Source organism: Odontesthes bonariensis, chromosome 18 (assembly GCF_027942865.1).
Source record: "Odontesthes bonariensis isolate fOdoBon6 chromosome 18, fOdoBon6.hap1, whole genome shotgun sequence".
NCBI classification, from domain to species: domain Eukaryota; kingdom Metazoa; phylum Chordata; class Actinopteri; order Atheriniformes; family Atherinopsidae; genus Odontesthes; species Odontesthes bonariensis.
The window spans coordinates 23,256,681-23,280,204 of NC_134523.1; the positions used below are offsets into that span (position 1 = coordinate 23,256,681).

The 23,524-nt window shown below is 43.6% G+C and overlaps 1 protein-coding gene across 3 annotated transcripts in view; it reads right to left on the bottom strand.

The window, feature by feature from the left end:
* Positions 1-3,533: 3,533 nt before the first annotated feature.
* shisa7b (shisa family member 7) overlaps positions 3,534-23,524 on the bottom strand; it is a 51,670-nt gene continuing 31,679 nt past the window's right edge. For 2 of the 3 annotated variants that reach the window (XM_075449905.1, XM_075449906.1), the window contains exons 5-9: positions 20,130-20,275; positions 18,775-18,843; positions 15,936-16,172; positions 9,686-10,067; positions 3,534-7,744 (exon numbers count right to left, since the gene is read on the bottom strand). In XM_075449905.1, the coding sequence (XP_075306020.1) occupies positions 7,228-7,744; positions 9,686-10,067; positions 15,936-16,172; positions 18,775-18,843; positions 20,130-20,275 (1,351 nt within the window). In that variant the 3' untranslated portion in view covers positions 3,534-7,227. The remainder of the gene's footprint in view (positions 7,745-9,685; positions 10,068-15,935; positions 16,173-18,774; positions 18,844-20,129; positions 20,276-23,524) is intronic. The other variant, XM_075449907.1, reaches the window with a different exon arrangement.

The following is a 23,524-nucleotide window of genomic DNA, read 5'->3' on the forward strand; positions in this document are numbered from 1 at the left end:
AAGAAGAAGAGATTACACAGACCTGCAGTTATCTGGGAGTTTATTCCTCATATATGACGTATAAAAAAAACTGAAAGCAGCTTATCTGTAGCTCTTACTCTGGGCACAGAAAGCAAAACTGTTCGTGACAAGCTGAGATGTCTTGATTGCTGATTTTTAACTGTTCTTTGGCTGCAAATACAACAACCTCTGGATGGAACATCAAGCTGTTTATTAGTTTGAGGTGCTTAATGAGGGTTGTAGGGGATGATAATCACCAGGTGATACAGTGAGAAGCAGTATTTAGCTGCAAACAAGTGGAACAAACTGCCAGTGGAGATTAAACTTTCACCAAATGTAGACTTTTTTAAATCCAGGTTAAAAACATTTCTTTTCTCATGTGTCTATGCATGAAATCTGCACGATATCTTTGAACTTATCTTGACTGTTGCTTGTTTTTAAATTCATTTAAATGATTTTATTTGTTTCTCTTTATATGCTTTTATGTATTTTAATGCTTCTTCCACTCCCTGCTGCAATGCTTTTTTTTATGTAAAGCACTTTGAATTGTTTGTACATGAAATGTGCTATACAAATAAATTTGATTTGATTTGATTTGATTTGATTTGATTTGATTGGAAGTAGATCTGTGGTGGCATGTTTTGTTGCTTTGGATAATTGAGCATGTAAATGTTGAATAAAAGAGACCCCAGAGATTAACCCTGAGGAATTCCACATGCCGTTTTTGGCCAATCAGTTGTGTGATTACTTATGGACACATAGTTGTGTCTGTCTTTTAAGCGGGATACAAACCAGTTCAGTGCTGTGGCAGAAAGTCCCACCCAGCTGTGGAGCACTGGAATCCAGTAAAACTAAGACTGCGTAAGGGGTTAGGAAACAAACGCCAGAAGAGGACGTGGGTGTGTGAAACAATAAAAAAAAACAAAAAAAAAAACAGAAAAGATCCAGTTTTGTGGCTTGGCTGTGCTTTTGTGTTCCTGTGCTCATGCACCCAAGAGAGCTGTTAATGGAAATTATCCAGAGTTCTGCGGTATCTGTTCATGGCAGTTTGGAAATGTCCTGTCACCCTACACAACCACAAAAGTATTGATCAGCTGATTGGTTTCTTATTGCATTGGTGCAGGGATCGACTGTCGGGTATTCCACTGGCTCAGACTTGCTGTAACCGGTTTCCCATATCACAAGTAAACCACATCATTTAGCCATCTAAAATCCGCAGAGATTTGTAGAACAACCTGTAAAACCATACTAGCGTTTCCTCAAGTGAGTAGACACATTATCAATCTGTTAACAAAGACATATGTCTTCATGCTGCAGATTCCCATGCAAAGCAGAGATGTGCTGCATGTTAGGAACTGAGAACCAAACCTCTGCACCAAACTGTGACCAAGTCTAGTCTAGTTATTCTTCGATCAGACGGTGTCTTATTAATTCTATAACTTTTCATCAGATTGGTGTTTTTTTTTAAGCAAATACACCAAACGTTTTTCCTTCGTTGTTTAAAATATTAAATATTCCCTATTTCAAATGTTGACAGGAAAATATACAAATAATTTGGCCCATTTGTGAGGTTTTCATGACTTTCTGAGACGTTTTAATCGAAGTTAATCACTGACTTATCGTTATTCTCAACAACGATCGTCTCAAAGGGATGTTTGTGGTCTTAAAGGAGAAGTTCGGGGTTTTTTTTTTTTTTTTTTTAAACCTGGACCTTATTTCTGGCATAAAATACACTCATCTACTCACAGATAACAGTTTGGATGAAAGTCGGCGTCATTCGGACGTTATTTATATCCACATAACGGGAGTGAACGGGGGCATCTGCTGATATGGATAAACGCAGATCTAAATATCTTCCGAAGGAACTGTTATCGGTGAGAAGATGAACGTATTTCATGCCAGAAATAAGGTCCAGGTTTAAAAAAACCGAACTTCTCCTTTAACTCAGAACAAATAACAGCTGTTAGCTATTAACACCATATGAAAACATGGGCCATAATAACGGTCTTAGAGTTGAACTTTCTCAAACCTCCAGTTGGGAACGACTCCCATGACTATAAAAGAAGAAAAAAATAAGTAATCCTAATTTTGTACCATTACTGTGTTCTTAATTAATTATTTTCATTGCTTGTTGCTATTTATTTTATAAAACACCATGTGCATTTTGTGAACTATGATCCCACTCAAAACAGAGGACAGAGGAGGGAATATTTAAGTTTTATTTATTGTAACATAAGAGGGTGGCTCTGCCCATCTTTTACACGCAGAAACTATTAACTCCACATTACATTACTCTGCACTTCGTGTCATGATTATGTCTGGCTGTGGTGTTTTGGTGTGTTGTGTTGCAGGTTGGGTTGAGTCACCCCTGTTCTCCATCTTCCCTATAAGAGACCTTAAGGACCTGCAGGGGCAGTCAGCCTTTGCTGGATAATCTTCATCTTCCTTGTGGTAATCAGGGCTCCTCTGAGTGTCGCTTGCGTTCAGTCTAAAATCAGTTTTTTTACCATTTGATCCTGCTTCCTCAGCGTTCCCCGTTTCCGTTCACCTTTCACAGTCCATCTTGCTTCTACCTCCTTGAGTCAGTTTCCTGTCAATACCTGCATTGGAGCTACTTACCCCCTGCAACCACCTGCCTGCTTGCCCTGCTGCTTCTCCAGCCTCCCTTTGCTACAGCCAGTGGCTCCACCTCCATAAACCACGCAAGGAGAATCAGCATTATCTGGACATTCTGGCTTCAAGTTCTTCAGAGAATAGTAGCTCTATCCATTTTTCAGTGACTCGCTCTCCTGTTGGGATTCCCCCGTCTACTCTCTGACCGGATTCACCTGTGAAAAACAAACTCTTTTGCACCTTTTACAACATTTCTGGAGTCTGTTTACCTTAAGCTCTTTGAGCCATGACACTTAACATCATGCTATTTGTTTGATGGAAGTGTTTCATTTCACTCAGCTGTGCACTGCTTGTTCTAAGGTCTGACTGACAATAAAGTTCACATTGACTCGTCAAACATCATTAGAATATGCTAAATGAACAGTCGTAGCTTTAGGCAGCCAAGCTACTTTAAGTTCAAGAGCTGTGTGCTCAGATTTGGGCTAACAGGCGCCAGGACCTCACTGCCACATCTCCACTTTTGTGAGGATGTGTCGCGTAATAAGCGGAGGTGATGTGTAGCATATGACCCACGATAGAAAGCAAACAGATCCCTCTCCACTCTTCTCAAGCAGCAGGAAGTGGTTAAGCATCATCCGTCTTTATGGTCCATTCAGAAAGTGCAATGCATCCAAACCTCGGTCAGCTTCTCTCGTCAGTGTAATCATCGTTTTGACTTTAAGAGTTGGAACAATCTGATTCTGTTAAGTCTGTGAGGAAAAAAAAAATCTCAACATTAATTGGGGGAAAAGAGAGAAACTTTGATTTATCAAGTGTAAAATACAACTTTCTCCTAAAAATGTCTTGTGCGATCAAGAGTCCCGAACACAAAGATGATCCCTTCAAAAAGTCGGCAGCAAGTCACACAGCAGACCAGCATGTTTAAGTGTAATTGTTTTATTATTATCATTTAAACAGTATGATTTCTACAAACGCAAGAATTGATCACCGATAACAAAAGGGTTGCACATCTGTGAGACCTTTGTTGGGACATCCTTGGGAAATAGACATTTAAGGGGATGTTATAAATAAATGTATCATACAGTTTGAGGTATGCAGAGTAGCTTCGAGAATACAAATATGCCCCCCCACCCCCCTCCACCCCTGTGGTTAACAAAATCGCACATACATACAGGCACACAGTTTTATCAGGGGAGCAATCAACTTAACATGGATTACAACAACAGTAAAAGACCTTTGAAGGTGTGAGGAGGAATGAGCGAGACATCAAAATTACAACTGAACCTTTACATTCTTCCCCCCCCCCTTTCTTTTTTTTGCTTCAACTCTTTAAAAAAAAAAGAAGTCAGCCAAAGTAAAGCCACGACAGGTTCTCCTCCACGTCAGTAACTACATCTGTTGCTAAAAAAAACCACACAAAACACTTTAATGTAATTACTCTTTCATCTGTGGGTACTACAGCTTTAAAGTGTTTTTTTTCCACTTCTGTGCCCTTAAAATTCCGTTAAAAACGAGCACAAATGAGGAAGCTGATTTGAAAGAAATCAATCACCCTTTGCAGATAAAGTCAAACGACAGCGACACAAACTCGTGGAACCATGCGATAAAATCGAAGCAGTCGAATCACTTCTCTTCAAAGACCAAAACTTGATATTATATCGATTTACATTTTTCAAACGTTTGAGAAGTCCTCACTTTGGTGGCCATAGCGCCCCATTAAAAGGAAAAAAAAAACACCTTTTTAAAATTCCATTGCAGGTTGATATGAACGAGTAACGATGGGCTTAAGTATCGTCTTCGTGTGCCGAAGACACGATCCGAGTTTGAGGTTCAGCATTCCTAAAACGATGACGGGGAGTTACACACACGGGGCACATAGAGTAGAACAGACACATGTACACGCCGTGACATCACAAGTCACCAACACTGGCTTCTGACATCATCATGCGGTCCGTCTTTTCTCCTCGATTGCATCGGCGAGTACAAAGGTTTTGCTTTTATTCTTTTTTTAAAGACTCCACCATAAATTTTCAATACTGAAAAATCAGGGATTATACATTAAAATTCACAGATTTAAAAAATAAATAAATACATGTTCAAGTTAAAGACAAAACAAAAAGATCATGATAAGAGTGTTTCATTGTCTCATTGAGGGGTCAAACACATGAGCACATTAAAACACCATAAGTGGCGGGCAGGAAGCTTTACTCAAACCTCGATCATGTCTCGTCTGTATCGAAGTACAACTCGGAGGGGAAGCTGAAAGCCTGAAACACGGCCTCGCGACTCCCTAAAAAGCGGCATTTGTGGGATAAATCCAGCCGGCGTGGCCAGAAGGTCCATGTCATCGCCAGAGGAGCAAAAACAGAAATTTACAAAATATGACATCATTGTGGTCACCTCTTCTTCTCCCACGACAATATTTCAACACAAGTGTTTTACACGTCACACAGAAAGTTCCTTTGCTTTGCAGAATTTTCCTTGCATGTTAATATTTTCTCTCTACACAAGAAGGAAAAGAAATCAGTGAAAATATGCACGAGCATGCCTCCTGACAAGTAGAAGAAATAAAAATGAGAAGCAGACACTGTATAGAGTACAGACACACAAAGATAATTCGGTTTAGCCCTTGGTGTGAAGTGTCCATTGTCCCCCGCCTTGGACCCGTCTGCCCCCCTTTCCCTTCAGACGAGGTGAGCAGCTGAACTCGCAGGTAGCGCGTGGCGTCGCAGACGTACGGGAGGGTTCCTTCGACCCTCGACTCTCCACAAACTCTACGTTGTTGGGGGTTTGTTTGTCGACAGATTGATTCCTCTTTATGAGAGGTCGAATTCAAAACGTTCTCGCTAATTATCGTGTTTCATAGATGATCACACTCACTAAAATTCACTGTACAAGGCTTCAAGTTAGCTAAAAAAACCAGACTGTATGCTGAATGTTACTTTTAAGGCCCAGTCACAGCAGAAACACAGCGGACTGCATTCAGATTTCTTAGAGAAACACGTAAAATATTCTATGGAGTGACGGAGTCATGAAAGGGTTAAACTTTTATTACACTGGTTACGAAAACCCGATAACACGTGCTAACATCTGGCTTTTGAGTGCTGCGTGAAAGTGTTTATTAAATCTGCATCACGGTTCTGGCTTCAGCTCAATTTCCTCTGAGTCGGCTCACTTTTTCTTTACAGAAAACACTTTTACCAAATATGTTTTTCACACGGGTGCTGTCAGCAACAACTCATGGACAAAAAAAAACAGACAAGATTTAAAGATTTTACCTGACTGCAAACCAGCTGTGGGCTGACGGTGGTCCTACATGGCTGGTAATGCCATCTCTTACTGTTACCGTAGCTTATTCGGTTAACCTCTGGAGTTATCCATAGTTACTGGACTGGTCCTGAATACACCGAGGATAAAGACGACTGGTAATGGTGAAGGATTAATCAGCATGTCTGAAAAACCTGTTTAAATACGCTGCTTTTGGTGGAAAAACATCATTGAATGACTGCAACTAAGCTTCTTTTAGTTGTTTAATTTCTTTGGCTTCTCACTAACTGGCTTTTAGTTCAGTTTGGATATCAAACGAGTTCATCCTGTTAGCAGGTTCGTCGCTACGTCGCTTTGTGACAAAACTATGCAAATAACCACCAATATGTTGGAGTTGTTGAGCTCTCACTGTGAAATGCTGGTGTGACTGAGCCTTCATGGCAGCACTATGAGTGAACAGAGGTATCATTTCACCCTAAATTGATCATTTATTGTTTTAATTTCAAGTTGATGAGGCCATCAAATGAGTTGACTGCAAATGGCTCGAGTGTTTCAGTAGTTTCACTTTTTGATAGTCCAATCACAACAAGAGAAAGCGTTGATGGGCTGATCACATGTCAAGCCTTTAAGTTACAAACCGGCTCGGTTAAGTGTTAAATATGTCTTCAGCTAAGAATACACAAAATTCTACAGGGCTCAGTACTGCTAATATTATCAATATCAAGTTAGTTTAATACAAAAGTAACTTGTTTGGTTTTAAATACCTTTATAAATACAACAACAAGCAGACCTGCCTGTCTCTGCCTCGGCGCTCTTCATCATCCACAGCGGATTCAAAGACAGATGAATCTCTGTCAGAGCACTCGAGGACCCAGAGGACAGTGCAATAAAACTCAAGGACAATTCAACAACTCAGCGGATATCCTTCAATAAAAGTCACAGCGAATACCCAGCAGCCTTTGAACTGCATTTTTTTGCTCTTTTTACAAGGGAATTCAATCTTCCCTTCATAAAGAATGGCTGAATATTCTCTTTTACAATACACAGAGTGACAAGGAGAGAATCAATTGGCTTTACTCACTATGAGATCAATGTTGTCACCCACCGTGTTTTTTGTGTTTTAAAGGGGGGGGCTGACTGCAGCTTGTCTTCAGGGCAGAGTAAAGCCCTGTGAGGCAGCCAGCTGGGATCAAACCTTTGTCATTTCTCTGCCTTTTCCTGCTCAGATCTTCACTTTTACCCTCACAGTGAACGCTTCCCTCTGCTCATCCCGTCTTCAGCTTCTTTACAATTTTCAGTTTTCAACTGTCCTCCATCAATTTTTACCTTCCTCGGTCCCTCTTCCGCTCACACGGTCACCTCGTTCTTACTCGCAGTCCGCAGTCCATGTGCTCCTCCTCCTCCACCGGGGATGAAGTGCAGCTGTTCGATGGTGCTCTGCCTCTTGCTGGCAAAAGCCATCCGCCGGGCGTTGGGGTGGCCCCCGATAGTCCCGCTGTTGACCCCGTGGGCGTCCCAGCCGCCGTACATCCCCATCCCGGGCGCGGCCGCTGAGCTGCGCTCGTGGTCTTGGCCTGGCGTCGGGTGGGAGTTCATCTTGATCATGTGGTGGCGGTCCATGGATGGCGTGGCGCAGATGTTCTGTTGCGACTGAGCCTTCTGGTGGTGGCTGAGTCGGCCCATGATGGGAACCATCCCGCTTCCTGCTCCTCTGTCGCCTCTTTCACCTCGGTCGCCTCGGTCACCTCGGTCACCTCCTCCTCCTCCTCCTCCTCCTCCTCCTCCTCCTACTCCTCCCAGCATCCCCATCGTCATCAGCCGGTCCTCCAGACGGTCCGGGGAGACCAGGAGCCTTTCGTGGGACCTGAAACCACAGACTCCTTATCCACTCTGACATTATCTTTAATTTCCACACTTGTTGATCACCTTAAAGGGATAGTTTTCCTCTTTTGACATGAAGCTGTATGACATCCCATATTAGCAATATCATTTATGAACATTGACTTAACATTGACTCACAATCGCTTGGCGCTATTTTCTCTCCATTCGTATCACTACTAGCTGTATAAACTGTGCAGACCGAAGAGCAGACCGAGCAGTCCCCTGCTTCCGAGCAGCAAACACCGTAACAGGTGCGGCTATCGCTAGGTGGCTGAAGGCATTGATATGAAGGGAGGCAAAAATAGCGCCAAGCGATTGTGAGGTCTGACATTTTTTTGTTGAACGATTTTGTGATGCAAATGTATTACTCTTTTGAAAGCATATTGTTTTGAGAAGCAAAACAATTTTTTTTTGTGGCCACAGCCAACTAGCCGGACTACCTTCGTCAACGCCAAAACGAGGCTGAAACTCGGCTCACAGAACGCAGCAGAGGGTAAGAAAATGCTCATAAATTATGTTTCTAAAATGGGATGTCATACAGCTTCATGTCAAAAGAGGCAAACTATCCCTTTAACATGATTTAATGGTTTAATGTTCTTGGTTTTTTTCTTTTGTGGTCGTTTTCATGAGAAGAAAATGTTTCTATTCGCTTGTGAAGCAAATCTGAAGCAACAATATGAAATTCGGCTAAAATGAAATGTGATTCAGACTCATTTCCATAGATCTGCACACAGTAAATTAACTCAGTTGCATAGTTTTGCCAGAGAATGAATGAAAATCTAATCAAGTAGATGAAGCAGTTGACCTAAAAGAACCAAAACAACAACAATAGTGGACATGCATCCGCTCTCCTACCGGAATCATTTTCATCTCTTGGAATATCTGTGATATTACATAGTATCTGGGAAGACGCCGTTCAGTCATGTTTGTTTATTATTTGCGGCTCAGACTGGAAACAGCTGGGTAGTCGCACCATTTTAATCTTTGCCAGGTCGGACATGATTCGCAAAGCTGTTTCCATTCCCCATAATGTGCATCACAACTACCTAAAGCAATTTTTTTTGTGCTTAAGCAGACTTTTTATCTTTGATTTATGAATAAATATAACATTTTTTTTATTTTCTAACTCACATCTTCTAAATGTGAATCAAAAACTGCGATGAAAACTTGGTTATTAAAACAAGCTTTCAATAACACGCATGAGCATTTCCACGTTGAAACTGCAGAGTTAAAGTTCAAATGTCAGAGTTTAAGGCTTAACAAACCTAAAAGTTCATTCTGGTCACTCTGCAATGTGGGGCTAACTTTCCGGGGTTCGAAATCGGTTATAAATGTATTAAAAGACAGCATATAGGAGCAGAGTCCGGAGTTAATCTGAGTATTCCCAAATCCAGAATAGTTACTTCTGTCTTCAGGCATAAAGGGATTGCTGTCAAGATTAACAGATATTTGAAATATTTTATTCAGTTTTAGCAGTTAAATCAAAGCCCTGGGAATTTTTTAAAGAGTGGAATCCTTCATTATGTCAACTGTCTTCTGGACTATTTGAGTTCAGATATACTGTATGTGAGTTTTTTTACTTTTTGCAACAACTCAAATAATCAGCCATTCTTATGATGAATGGCTGCTTTTTCTCTGATATGCAAGTTTAACAGAGCGTATTTTCACCTTGTCAAACTTTAATGAAACATTTATAAAATATTACACTCTGATTCCCTTCGCTCTTTTATCTTTTCCATGGAATTTGTCTCGTCTCACTTCCATCTTCTCAGGTCACATATTATGATCTCTTTTAGATTTCTTTCATATTAATCCTCTCTGATCTCCTTTGTTTCTCTTTAGTATTCCACCTGCTTGTCAAAATTCATCACGCCTCTTCCCTCATCTCTTCGTCTCACCTCTGCCGCCTCGTCTCTGAACTCACCTGCGGAGCGTCTGGGATGTGGAGCTCCTGCTGGTGCTCATCGTGGCTTTGTAATACTGGTGTTGCTGGTTCTTGGACAGGCGGGACAGGGTGTTGCCCTCCCCGAGTGCCAGCAGCTGGTCCTGGGAGCGGACGCGGCGCGGCGGCCTGTCGAAGGTGGAGCTGGTGTATGGTGTCTGGGAGGGCAGTGGGTATGGGTTCGGGGTGGAGGCAGGGATGTGCAGATGTGGTCGGGAGCCATGGAGAGGCAGAGTGCCCCTGGATCCCAGTGTGTAATCGCCTCCCCAGGGCAGGTGGTGCTGCGAGGAATGGAAGGAAGGTGGAGCATTGTTGGAGCGACGTTTGGAGCTGTAGTAGTTGGAGTACTCATCAAGCTCCTTCTCTGTTTAATAAAAAGAGACAAAATGTGCAATATGTAAATAGGGCTGCAAGAAACATCAATTTTCTTATCGATTCATGAGTTTATGATGTATTAAATCAACTAAAATGTGAAAGAAAGTACATCCTTTTTAAATTCTAAAGGTATTATATATATGTGTAGTAGCAGCCAGGTGCTGCTAATAAAATGAACCCAATTAACTGATCATCAGCAAGTGTGAGCACCACTAAGACAGGTGTGTGTTAACACAACGCCAAGGAGGAAAGACATCAGCAATGATCTTAGAGAAGCAACTGTTGCTGCCCATCCATTTGGGAAGGGTTGTAAGGTACTTTCCAAATACTTTTGAGACCATCATTCTACGAGAAAACCAAAAGCCACATGTCAGACTCTACAGGCAAAGTATTCTTGAGTCAAATGTAGAAAAAGCTTGGCTGAAACTGGGTCATCAACAGGACAACCATCCCAAACACAGCGGCTGAGTTGGGGGACAGGAGGCATCAATTGATGATGCAAAGAAAGAGATCCTGTGTACTGCACGAGGCACAAAGAGCATAAAAGAATAAAAGGTAAAAATATAGAAATGAAAGGGCCCAGTATAAAAAATACACAGTAATGAAGGATGAGTGAGATCGGAGAACATTAATAGCGAAGCTAAAAGAAACAAGTTAAATTCATTAATAGTGAAATACAGGGTTTCTGTGCTTTCTACTCCACAGCCCAAGTCTGCTTTAATCTTCAAAGTATTTCCATGGAGGCAGCTCCCCAAGAGCCAATTTAAACCTGACCTTTAACCAGCTACCTCGCTACCTCTTCCTCCCCTCTTGCATTTTCTTTTCTCTTCCTCTCAGGTCTTTTCCCCTCCTTCTGTTTGTTCTTTTGTCTCCACTATTCTCCTCCACCCTCACCTCATTTCCCCTTTTCCCCTTCCCACCAGCTCTTGAGATTTTCTCTCTGCTTCTCCGTCCTCACCCTCACCCTCACCTCCTCTCTCCCCTCTCCTGTTTACTCCCTTTCGGAAAGGCCAAATTATCTCAAGGTTTCTCTTTGGCTGCTGGCTGCAGACAAAGAAGCCTTTATCAGTGCCCTTTCTGCAGGGAACCACATCAAAAGCGCCAGGTTTCAAAGAATCGCTGGAGAGAGGCTGTATTCCTTCTCTCTGTGTCATATTGACAACATTTTAGGCTCACTTTGAAGAGGTGTTTCACCAAAACTGCCATTCTTTTTTTCTTTTTTATTCTCTTTCTGTGAAACTCAACATTTAAAGGCACAACTTAAATCCAGCTCAAAAGAGATTCAGACTGTTTCTAGTCAACAGAGGCCTCTAAAGTTTTTGTTCTAACTTTATGTCAACAAATACAAAGGAAATTTTGTTAATGTTGCTTTCTGCTTTGGAGGAAATGAAGGAATAAGAGAAACTGGGTAAACTGCTATCACCATCTTCAGTTAGGCACACAAAGACATGCCTAACACTCTTGCTGTTGTAATGGTGCCAAGATAATAAAATAAAATGTGCCATATGGGGAATTATAACCTCAGTCATTGCCATAGGTCTTAGGGATTAGCAGTACAACACTAAACACACACATCAGTAGCAGAAAATATAGATGCACTGACATTTGATCCAAAAGTTTTGAACTCACACGAGCATTAAAAATCATTATTCGCTCCAGGGACGAATAAGCAACGCCGCTGCTAACTGCTTCTACTCTTCTTTTAGGGTGAAATATTCAAAACATCACCTCCTATTGTCTTTTCCTATGCTCTTGTTTTTGGCCTTCAATGGAAAATGTTATGAGGTTAAGGAAATATGGGAGAAAAAACATAGTTAGGGATTCAGGAAAAGATGACCGCAGGGATGTGAAGCTACAATAAATATCATACAAAAAAGTGCTTTAGATGGTTTGTTTAATACAATCTTTCCACATAGTTACATGGAAGCTATCTCATGTGTGTCATATTAGTGATAATATGTAATATTACTTTATTATCACAGGCGACTCAAAAAGTCCCTCCTGTCCTCATATTTATCCACATGAATCACAGTTAGTTCAACAGGATGAAAATATTGTCGATATGAATGTTGTGGCCGCAAAGAATTGTGGGAGTTATCTCCAGGATAGTCCAGTGTTTCCTTCCTAATAAGATAATAAATGAAGCAATGAAGCTCTTTTCCTTAGAATTTAAAGAATCCGAACAGCTTTTATCATGGTTGCTGCTCAGATACTTTGAGGTAACTTTCCAAAGCAAAAAATAAAAACTATTCGACCGAATCCTTCGGTTTCCTTAAGTTAGTAAGAAGAGGTGCTGTTTGGAGATCTTTCAACTTGTAATACGGATTTTATTCTTTATATTGAGGTCTCATTGTAGCAGATCTGTGCTTTCATGTCAGACTAACCTCAAGTAAAATAGGAGTTCCAAGTTGTTTTATTTATTTAGATTGTGGACTTCTTTGAAATGAAATTAAGAAGGCAGGAGGAGAAAACTGGGTCAAATACAGCGAACCTCCAATCGAAAACAGGACAAATATGTTCCCCTTCAATCATCGAAACATGGCTCAACAGAGAGGGGTCAAGAGTTAAACTTTTAAAGTCAAGATGAAGCAAATTCAGAGATTTGCATGGAAACATGTGACATGTCTTAGACAACAGCTGCTTAAAAAGAAGTGAAAAAGACTGAGGACTACGTTTTACTGAATCATCTGTTCATGATTTAAAATAAAGTCTAAAATCAGAGCTTCATGACACAGCAGAGCGCAGGTAGAGTGGGTATTTAAGCCAGCCCCACCCCAGACAATGTTATAAAGATGAGCCAACTGTGTCATCTAGTCGTGCACTGACAACAAGCTAGCTAACTGTCCTCCTTCATCCCTCGAGGCCAGAATTCGCAGAACTAGGGCTCCTAGCTTAAACTGATGATGACTCATGAAAAACAGACAAACTGGATTAATATTGTAAGACTGAAGTAGAAACGCAGCACAGCAGCTGTTGGATGGGCCCCATGCAGCAAAGAGAATCAGATCTCTACTCTGTGGAGTCCTTAAAGGGGTAACGGCGGTCAGCGGACGCTCGGTGGAGTGATCTTGTGCAGAGCTGCAGCAATGGAGAGAGGACCACCTTCAACACCTGCCTTGTTTTTCACCTGGTAGTTTCACAAGCTTTTATCGGAGACAGCTGGGATTAACGGATACACCACCGGACTGAGTACCTCACTGCCCTGCTGGCATGGTCACGCTGCAACATTATCTCAGCTGCTTCCTTAAAAAAGATGTACCTGCTATGAGAATATAAATTGCAGAATTTAACAGCAGGTGTAGAGAATATGTTAAAATATCTGTTCGGTTAAAACAAACTGCTGAGAACTGCTCATTTTCTTGCGATTTTGAAACCTTAATTTACGACATTCAACACATTTTCCTGCAATGCGACGAATTCAGAACTCAGATTTATTTCCGCTTTACTCAGGATTTATTTGATATATCATTTCTAATTATCAAAAAGCAGCAAAGTGTGCAATTGCGCTGCTGAATTGCTGCTCTCTATAAATTGATTTTTGAGGAAGTGCAATTATGTGAGGGCGACATGCCGAGAGAAAGACAAAAGAAGAAGAAGAACGTGGCGACCGAACAGAATGGAAAAACAAAAGCAAAAGGCAAAAAAAAAGAGGTGAATTCCGGGAACAGAATCTGTTTCTATCTACACATTTATAGATGCTGCTCCATGGGGGAAAAGACAAAGGGAAGTGGGGTGACGGACGCTGACTCCGATGTATAATGAGGAGAAGCTTTTTCAGTTTTGCACAGCTGAGTGTATGGAAACATTTTCTTCTTTTCACTGAGTCAAAATAATAAAGAGCCTCATCTGGTGCACCACATTATTGCTTCCATTGCCGTGCTGCTTGCACTCACACGGACCACCTCGCATGTAGTACCCATCCATCACTCGATTGCAGAGGCAACTCCCCTCCCCCTGCAGTCTTCAGCCATCACAGGGCAAAAGAGGTAGACAGACAGGGAGAGGCTGCCTCTGAGAGCAGCCAGGCATCTGCAGACCAGCCAATACACGCCCCTCCCCCATTCCTCTCTTTCTTTCAAATCCCTTCTTCCTCTCCATTTGCTCTTTCTACCTTCCTTTATCTTTTACCTTTCTGTTGTATCTTCATCTAAACTGTCAGCTCCTTCACGTCTTTCTTCTTTCTTTCTCATCAGCTAACGTCTTTCTTTATATTCACAATCATTCGCATCTTTCCTCATCCGTCCATCTTACCTATCCTTCTTCTGTCTCTCCATTCGACACTTCTAACTCTTTTTTTAAAGTTATGCTTCCTTTTTTTCCCCATCAAGTCCAAATTCAGCCTTTGCAATTATTTCCTCCCCTCCTCCTCCTCCTCCTTCCTTCCTCTGCTCATTCATCTCACACATATCACATTTCACGAACAAACTCAACCGAATCAGGTTCAAACATTGTTGTATTTCTGCACATGTAGAACGTCCAACTGAGACACATAAAGTGTGGAGGACATGATGAATGCCGCTGATATCGCTGCGTTCTGCTTATAGCACGTTGTAGATGCCAAACAAGGCAGCTGACTTTTACATAAATCCTTTTGCACTGATATAACATCTATTTATTACAAATACATGCAGGATGTTTGTGATCCCACACTTTTTGTCCACATTTTCTCAGTCGACACTCATTCGTTTATTTCCTGCTTCACTGGGTTTAAATCCCTTTTATGTCTGTTTATACATTCACATTAAAGTGAGATGATAATGTGGCTTTGGGTCACGAATCCTTGTAAAGCATCAATGATGGTGTCTGGAAAGAAAGGCGTGGTGTGAGAGAGTAGGCCAGTTTGCCTCAGAAACATCTGATCACCGTTTAATTGGTAAACGTGTGCTCACAGAGAAAGAAAAAAAAACTATAAGCTTTCTGTGAATAGGTGGACGTTGTTAACAACATCGGTCAGTTCAAGTGAAATGATGGCATTAACCATCCATAACAAAATCATGCCGCCCCAGGTTTCGACCGATGTCACAGTGTGTGAACATCACAGTGGATGATAGCTCACGCACAAAAGTCAACTTCTATTTGTGTTTTCCAAAAGAAAAAAAAAAAGAGAAGAATTCAAATGATGCCATCAATGTTTAACTGGAGCTTCAAAGATGCCCGGACCAGATGAAAGATGCTATCAAGTAAAGGAAATCTCATATTCAATGATGGGAACAAAAAGTCAGGGACATCTCTGGCCTCAATAGAGGCAGCATATTTAAAAAATGTAATGCTGTGTGTGTTGCATAATAAACATCTGGACCAACAGCTGTGATAAGAAACTGTTTTATATCTCTATTACATGCAAATTACAGCTGGCGTTATCTACACAGAAGAACCTACCACCCCATTACCAAAAGGGTTGGTGTAAAATGAAGCGCTGACTAATTGTGCCCTCTTGTGATTGTGTCTGGCTGATTATTTCGAAGTTGAAAGTCTCAAAGGCATGACCTAGTTGTAGGGTTGTTGTTTTTTTGTTTTTTTTATAAAATGTTTAAACTAAACAAAAAAGACTTGATGAAATGTTCATAAATTAATTGAACATAAAATTCTACCTCAAATATATTAAAACCCAATATATATTGATAAATTTAAACATTTAATATGTTTTCCTCGCGCTATTTTCAATAAATATTAATAATAATTTCCTCATGTTATGGTAATTATGGCTGCCGGCTGGTGTGTTGTGTCACCTGTAAGGTCTCAATGGTCCCAAATATTCAATTAGTCCCACTTCCTCTGCTTTTTTCCCTCCCCCACGTTCCTTTCTTTGCCTCCTTTCCACCCTCTGTCTACGTCCCTTCACCTCCCCGGGGCTCACCCAGCTTCTTCAGGGAGCTGTAGCGGTTGAGCTCGGGTTTCATGACTGCCTCATAGGATGGCGGCAGCTGGGCCAGGTTGTGGAAGGAGTGGGAGAAAGAGGGGTGGCTGCTGTTGTGCCTCATGCTGCCTCCCATGATGCTGCTGCCGCCGACACCTCCCGGACCTTTACCGCCAGTTGAAATCAGGCTGGGCCCAGAGGAGAGCTGGGCGGTGTTGTTCAGACGGGGTCCGCGCTCTGAAGAAAGACAGGAAAAGACGAGCAGGACGGAGAAGACATAAAGGTGAATAAGTGGGGATGAGAGTGGGGATGTGAAAATGTTAAAAAATGATAGAAGATAGGATGAAGACGGGGAACATTAGGGAAACATAATGACATTAAAAAAGGAAAAAATAAATAAATTGACATATTTGTTTTTTTTAAATTCAAAAGATGAGGAAGAAAGATGGAACAAGAGAAGAATAGACAATCTGTTTAACTATCAGTGAACACAGGAAGTGTTTCTTAGCTCCATGGTGACCATCTATAAATACAACTCTGTTCTGCTCATCTCAGGCTCCAACGCCAACATACCAGCCACATGTAAATACAAAGAAATACACTGACAGCTTCAGGAAGGATCAATGTTCACGTACATTCACATTTATGCAAAGTGCAAAAGCAGCACATCGATCAATACACATAAAAATGACTCGTCTTATGTAAGGTTTGCAGGGTGGGGGAGGGGTGCGGATGTCTGTTTTGCAGCATGTATACTGATGTCAGTTACATCATAAAGGTATACAGTCATATGTTCCAAACAGACGGCACTCTGTGTGACCCAACATGTAGGTGACCCAACATGTGTGGGTTCGGTACGAGCAGGGACAAAGGCTCACATCCTGAAATCAGGAATACATGCTGCTGGGTCATCAGTGTGAGGGGGAACTTAACCGCTGGGTGTCTACAGGTAGATAAAAAGAGACAATTAAAGATTACATAACTGTGACTATTTGCTGTTGTCTCCCGTCTTTGACACGGGCACTATCAATGCCGAGTCCATTCAGGGGCGGTAATGGTTATGGGCTGCGATCTTGTTAAGATAACTGCGGGACATACACCGCTCATTGACCATTGACAGTAATGGGCAGTAATGGCCAATGGTGTCTGTTAAGTGCCACCCAGGGAACACACACAACATTGACTTCTGTACAGTACTTGTTACACACACACACACACACACACACACACACACAGAGAGGAGGGAAAAAGCAATGCTAGTTCTGAGGTCGTGCCGTTTTAAAACAGGAGCTGAGAAAGATAAACTTAAAAAGCACCAAATACTGAAAGAAAGGCACTAAGGACACAGAATTCTGATCATTCTGAGCCCTGATAATGGAAAAATGAGCATCTGAGTGTCTGAACTTAAATGATCTGTCCCGACAAACGGACGTCCACTGTGTGGTACAGCTCGATCAAACTTCTCTGCTTCCTTTTCCACTGAAAACAGAATCCCCTAAAAGCAGGGAAGTGGCTCCTTATCATCGGAAGAGACAGGAAACTACATTTCCACCCATGTGTAGATAAGTCAATGCGCTTTGTGTGATTTTCCAACTGGGAAAAGAGACGTTGGTCGTCTTGTGACCACTGCGCAATGCTTGATTCATACCCCCATGACTTATATTTTGCACACAACTCAAATCTCAGGCGAACAAGAAAGATGATATGTCGACAGGATAGGATTCACTCCGAGTCAGTTCATTTTTAGTGCAAAAGTTCTGTTTAACTTTTATCTATTTACTTTTTAAAGTCCTACATACCTGCTTAAATGGAAAAGTTTCAAATATATGAAAAGTTGAGCTGGATTCTGCCATATTTAGTTATGGAAAGAGCCTGTCGCGCTATAATAAGTAGGATAATTAATCAAATAAGAATAAAAAATGCTGCTTTTATAGCTTTAAATTGTCAAATATGACGAAGCATAGATTAACTAAAATCAAGAGGGTGACGGTATCTAAAAGTAAAATTTTCTCCTCGTGCTTTCTCTCAGATAATTTTACTTTTTTGGATGACGGAGACATTGCCAACATACACTTAACCTTTCAGTTTAACTCTTATCTATACTCAACGTGGCTTTATCTGTTGCAGTTTGCTTCTTGTGTAATTCATTCCACGAGGGACACATGTAGGTGTAAAAGCTCAGAATAACTGGCACTGAAACTTCAAAAGTTCATTGGAAATCACACCGAGCTCCATTATCATCACATTTCCATGGCAACCTCATCCAGAATCCTGTCATGGCCATGTTGGATGCACCACATAAGCCCTCGGTTTACTGTTTTACATACAGTAGGAGTGCGTGTGCTCCGTGGATGTAACTGCAGCCTGCTTTTTTTTGGGAGGTAAATCACTAGCATTGCTTTTTTGTTTTCTTGGTGCAAAGCCTGGGGAAAACAGACTCTCGTGTTTCGTGTCAGCTGTACGCACATCAGCACATCACTGCTACACAGAGAGGAGAAGAAGAAGAGGAACGAGCACAGTTAGAAGCAGGCTTGTGGTGGCAGTGGGTGAGGAGGGGGGGCAGACAGGCTTGCAGTAAGCGAGTGCAGGCCACACTCTTATGAAAGATGTGTCAATGTCAACACAACTGCGCGACAAGGAAAAAGTGTCCCCAAGAACAGATGCTGGGATTTAAATAAAAAGCTCATGTGTTGTCACAGGGCGGCGTTGACACTGGCACAGCTGAGTAAAGAGTGCAGTACAGCAGGCCGTCACTCTGACATGAAGACAGACAGACAGTGTGGTGGCAAGGCTGAGGGTCCGGCCTGTGCTGGACCGTGCTGCTGACCACGAGGCTTACCGATGGTAGCAGAGTGTTTGGGGCTGGAAGCAGACCCCTTCTGGTTAAAAGGGTGGTGCAAGTTCCCAGCTGCAAAGAGAGCAGAGCCAACAAACTGATGGACGACCACTCGAGAGGCACAAGAGACACGTGTCGAGTAAGCATTTGTGTCAGTAAAGAGACAAGAGAGGGACAGCAGAGCGAGAGAAAAGGACAGGAAAGAAGACAGACACTCCCTCCAGGAATGACCATATTACAGAAACCAGAGTGAGGTAGGTCGGGTTGTATTTTACTGTTTAACATTAATCGTTTAAGTGACTTTTGTTCCAAGCAAAAACTCCAATCATACATTTGAGTGCAGCTTCAAAAAAATTGGAATTTTCTGCTTTTCATTTGCATTTAAAGGCGTCACCGTTTGGCTCGTTTTACTTTTTAACCAAAACAACAATAAACCGAAAGCCAAAGCCAAGCTTTGATAAGATAAAAGTGCTTCTACCCACATGTGAAATGTAAAAATCCTGGAGAGGATGAAAGAAAAGACAGCAGAGGAGCGACAGAGAAGTAAAGGGAGAAACCTGTGAGCTGCGTCATTCACCTCAACGCCGACATCCACCACAAGAAAAACACTTTTACAATCAACATTTCATTTAAAGATTCCTTTAAAGGAGCAATAGTTTCTTCTTTTGTCTCACCAGAAACGACACAGAGCTGCTCTGTGTGGCCAGCGTTTGCATTTCAGTGAGACACACGAATGAACCGAGTCACTTATTAAAGTTATTAATCAGTTATTCACGTCATCTATGAAAAGTCACAACGTTTGGGCTCATGGTCTGTAGACCATCTCTGTGTTTAACCGACAAAGACACATAATAAGCATTTGGTTGATTCAAATTTACAAGAAATAAATCATTAACATGAGAGAGAACTTTTCTGGCTGCTGTAATCTCAATCAAAAAGTGTATTTGAGGCTGAAAACATCACATATGTGGTAAAAAAAAAGTGAAGTTTAAGTGAGTAAACAATTAGCAAAGATACATTATGTGAGAAATAGAATTATTTCACATATTTCCATCAACCATTAACTCAGGCTGTTTCACTTCCATGAAGATTTTTAACTATTTTTGTTTTACTTCTGTAAATATATCTTTTACTTCCAACAACAATTCAGCCAAAACAAGTGTTTTCCACCCGAGGTGTGAAGTGTGTTACTGGCACAGGTTAAAGAAAAGAATAAGCAGTGATAATTAGCGTCCATGTCGGCGGGGACACAACCAGGTGGTCCGATTTAAACGCTCATTTAACCTGAATATGACGGCGGCACCTCAACACGTCTGCGTGAGTACGTTCAGTATAGCTCGAGTCTTTTTGGCACTTACTGCGGTTGTCCTTCATCTGGATGATGGGGGTGTAGAGGTTTTTGGACGTGCGTCCGTCTGAGGTGGTGGCGGTCATCATGGTGGAGTTGGTCCTCTCTCCCTGCTGCACGGGGCTCGACTGGTGGCGCAAGATATCCACCAGAGATCTGACGCAGCAGAGAAATGGGAGGAGGGACGGGAAGAGGCACAAACTGGTCAATTCTGCTCCTTTGTCATTTCTGTTCATTTACTTCCTCACCTGAGTTACACCTCCTTTCAACCCCATCATTACTCCCAAACCCAAGAACCCAGACCCATTTCTCTTCAAAGAAAATTGGTAATATAAAACACTGATCACCACCACCAAGTGTCAAAGATCTGTCATGTTACATGTGTTACGTTGCTCATTTTTGGTCCGTTTGTTTTTGTTTCAAGTAATAATGAGATATAAACGCCTCGTTTTCAGTTTTCTTGTGGAATCATTTCATGCTTCTGACTCATTTTTGCCCCTCCTTCAATAAGTACAGTTTAGTATAGAGTTGGTAGGTCAGACTTTCTTTTTTTTTTTTGGGGGGGGGTTTATGACTTTATTGGATAGGACAGTTGGAGAGAGACAGGAAGCAGAGAGAGGGGGAAGACATGCAGCAAAGGGCCGTCCGGTGCGGGACTTGAACCGGGGCCAGCTGCAGCGAGGACTGTTGCCTCAGTACATTGGGCGGCTGCTTAACCCACTACGCCACCGACCGCCACACTGGACAGGACTTTTTGCGACCGCAAGTGTTTTACTTAGCAGAAATCTACGCATTTTTCAGTTATTTTAGACTATTTGATAAAGAAAAACGTTAATTATCCTTCAAATAAATAAATCCACATATAAAACAGCTCAAAGAGCTTCTTCTTTGGTGAGATAGTAGCAGCATGTGCGGCTTTGTGAAGATGTTGGAAGAGGAGGCGGCAGCAGCTAACGCTGATAAGAGCCCAAAGAGCTGAACGTCCTGACGGTGACAGGAAATTCTTCTAAAAAAGTCGAGTATTCAGACTTCATGTTAAGTTAAGACAACCTGAAAGTCAAACAGGTCGAGTTGAAGTTTATGTTCTGCCCGTTCAACGGATTGATAAATAATATTTTTTCTTATTTTTAAATTTTATTGGTTCTTCATGTTAATATAACAACGTCCAACAATTTAAACATCCAAAACATATGGCAGTAAAGACCACAAAACCCCTATGATGAACACTATGTTTGGACACCGTGTTCCCTTGCCCGGACGCGGGTCACCGGGGCCCCCCCCTGGAGCCAGGCCCAGGGGTGGGGCCCGCCGGCGAGCCCCTGGTGGCCGGGTCTGTGCCCGTGGGGCTCGGTCGGGCATAGCCCGAAGAAAGGACACGGATCCCCCTTCCGACAGGCTCACCACCCGTGGGAGGGGCCATGGGGGTCGGGTGCAGTGTGAGCTGGGCGGCAGCCGAAGGCGGGGACCTTGGCGGTCTGATCCTCGGCTACTGAAGCTGGCTCTTGGGACGTGGAACGTCACCTCTCTGCTGGGGAAGGAGCCTGAGCTGGTGCGCGAGGCTGAGCGGTTCCGGCTAGATATAGTCGGACTCACCTCGACACATGGCTTGGGCTCCGGAACCAGCCTCCTCGAGAGGGGTTGGACTCTCTTCCACTCTGGAGTTGCCCGCGGTGAGAGGCGTAGAGCAGGTGTGGGCATACTTATTGCCCCCCGGCTGTGCGCCTGTACATTGGGGTTCACCCCGGTAGACGAGAGGGTAGCCTCCCTCCGCCTTAGGGTGGGGGGACGGGTCCTGACCGTTGTTTGTGCTTATGCACCGAACGGCAGTTCAGAGTACCCACCCTTTTTGGAGTCCCTGGAGGAGGCACTGGAGAGTGCTCCTCCGGGAGACTCCCTCGTCCTGCTGGGAGACTTCAATGCTCACGTGGGCAATGACAGTGAGACCTGGAGGGGCGTGATTGGGAGGAACGGCCCCCCCGATCTGAATCAGAGTGGTGTTTTGTTGTTGGACTTCTGTGCTCGTCACGGACTGTCCATAACGAACACCATGTTCAGGCATAAGGGTGTCCATATGCGCACTTGGCACCAGGACACCCTAGGCCGCAGCTCGATGATCGACTTTGTGGTTGTATCGTCTGACTTGCGGCCGTATGTCCTGGACACTCGGGTGAAGAGAGGGGCGGAGCTGTCAACTGATCACCACCTGGTGGTGAGTTGGCTCCGCTGGTGGGGGAGGAAGCCGGTCAGACCTGGCAGGCCCAAACGTATTGTGAGGGTCTGTTGGGAACGGCTGGCGGAATCCCCTGTAAGGAGGAGTTTCAACTCCCACCTCCGGCAGAGCTTCAACCATGTCCCGAGGGAGGTGGGGGACATTGAGCCCGAATGGGCCATGTTCCGTGCCTCCATTGTTGAGGCGGCCGACCGGAGCTGTGGCCGTAAGGTGGTCGGTGCCTGTCGTGGCGGCAATCCCCGAACCCGCTGGTGGACACCAGTGGTGAGGGAAGCCGTCAAGCTGAAGAAGGAGTCCTATCGGGCCTTTTTGGCCAGTGGGACTCTGGAAGCAGCTGATGGGTACCGACAGGCCAAGCGGAACGCGGCCTCGGCGGTTGCTGAGGCAAAAACTCGGGCTTGGGAGGAGTTCGGGGAGGCCATAGAGAACGACTTCCGGACGGCCTCGAGGAGATTCTGGTCCGCCATCCGGCGGCTCAGAGGGGGGAAGCGGTGCACCGTCAACACCGTGTATGGTGAGGGCGGGGCTCTGCTGACTTCTACTAGGGACGTCGTGAGTCGGTGGGGGGAATACTTCGAGGGCCTCCTCAATCCTACCAACACGCTTTCCGATGAGGAAGCAAAGTTGGGGAGCTCGGACGTGGGACCTCCCATCTCTGGGGCTGAGGTCGCCGAGGTGGTCAAAAAACTCCTCGGTGGCAAGGCCCCGGGGGTGGATGAGGTCCGTCCTGAGTTCCTCAAGGCTCTGGATGTTGTGGGGCTGTCTTGGTTGACACGCCTCTGCAGCATCGCGTGGACATCGGGGGCAGTGCCTCTGGACTGGCAGATTGGGGTGGTGGTCCCCCTCTTTAAAAAGGGGGACCGGAGGGTGTGTTCCAACTATAGGGGGATCACACTCCTCAGCCTCCCTGGTAAGGTCTTTTCGGGGGTACTGGAGAGGAGGATCCGACGGATAGTCGAATCTCGGATTCAGGAGGTGCAGTGTGGTTTTCGTCCTGGCCGTGGAACAGTGGACCAGCTCTATACCCTCCGCAGGATCCTGGAGGGTGCATGGGAGTTCGCCCAACCGGTCTACATGTGTTTTGTGGACTTGGAGAAGGCGTTCGACCGTGTCCCTCGGGGACTCTTGTGGGGGGTGCTCCGGGAGTATGGAGTGCCGGACTCCTTGATACAGGC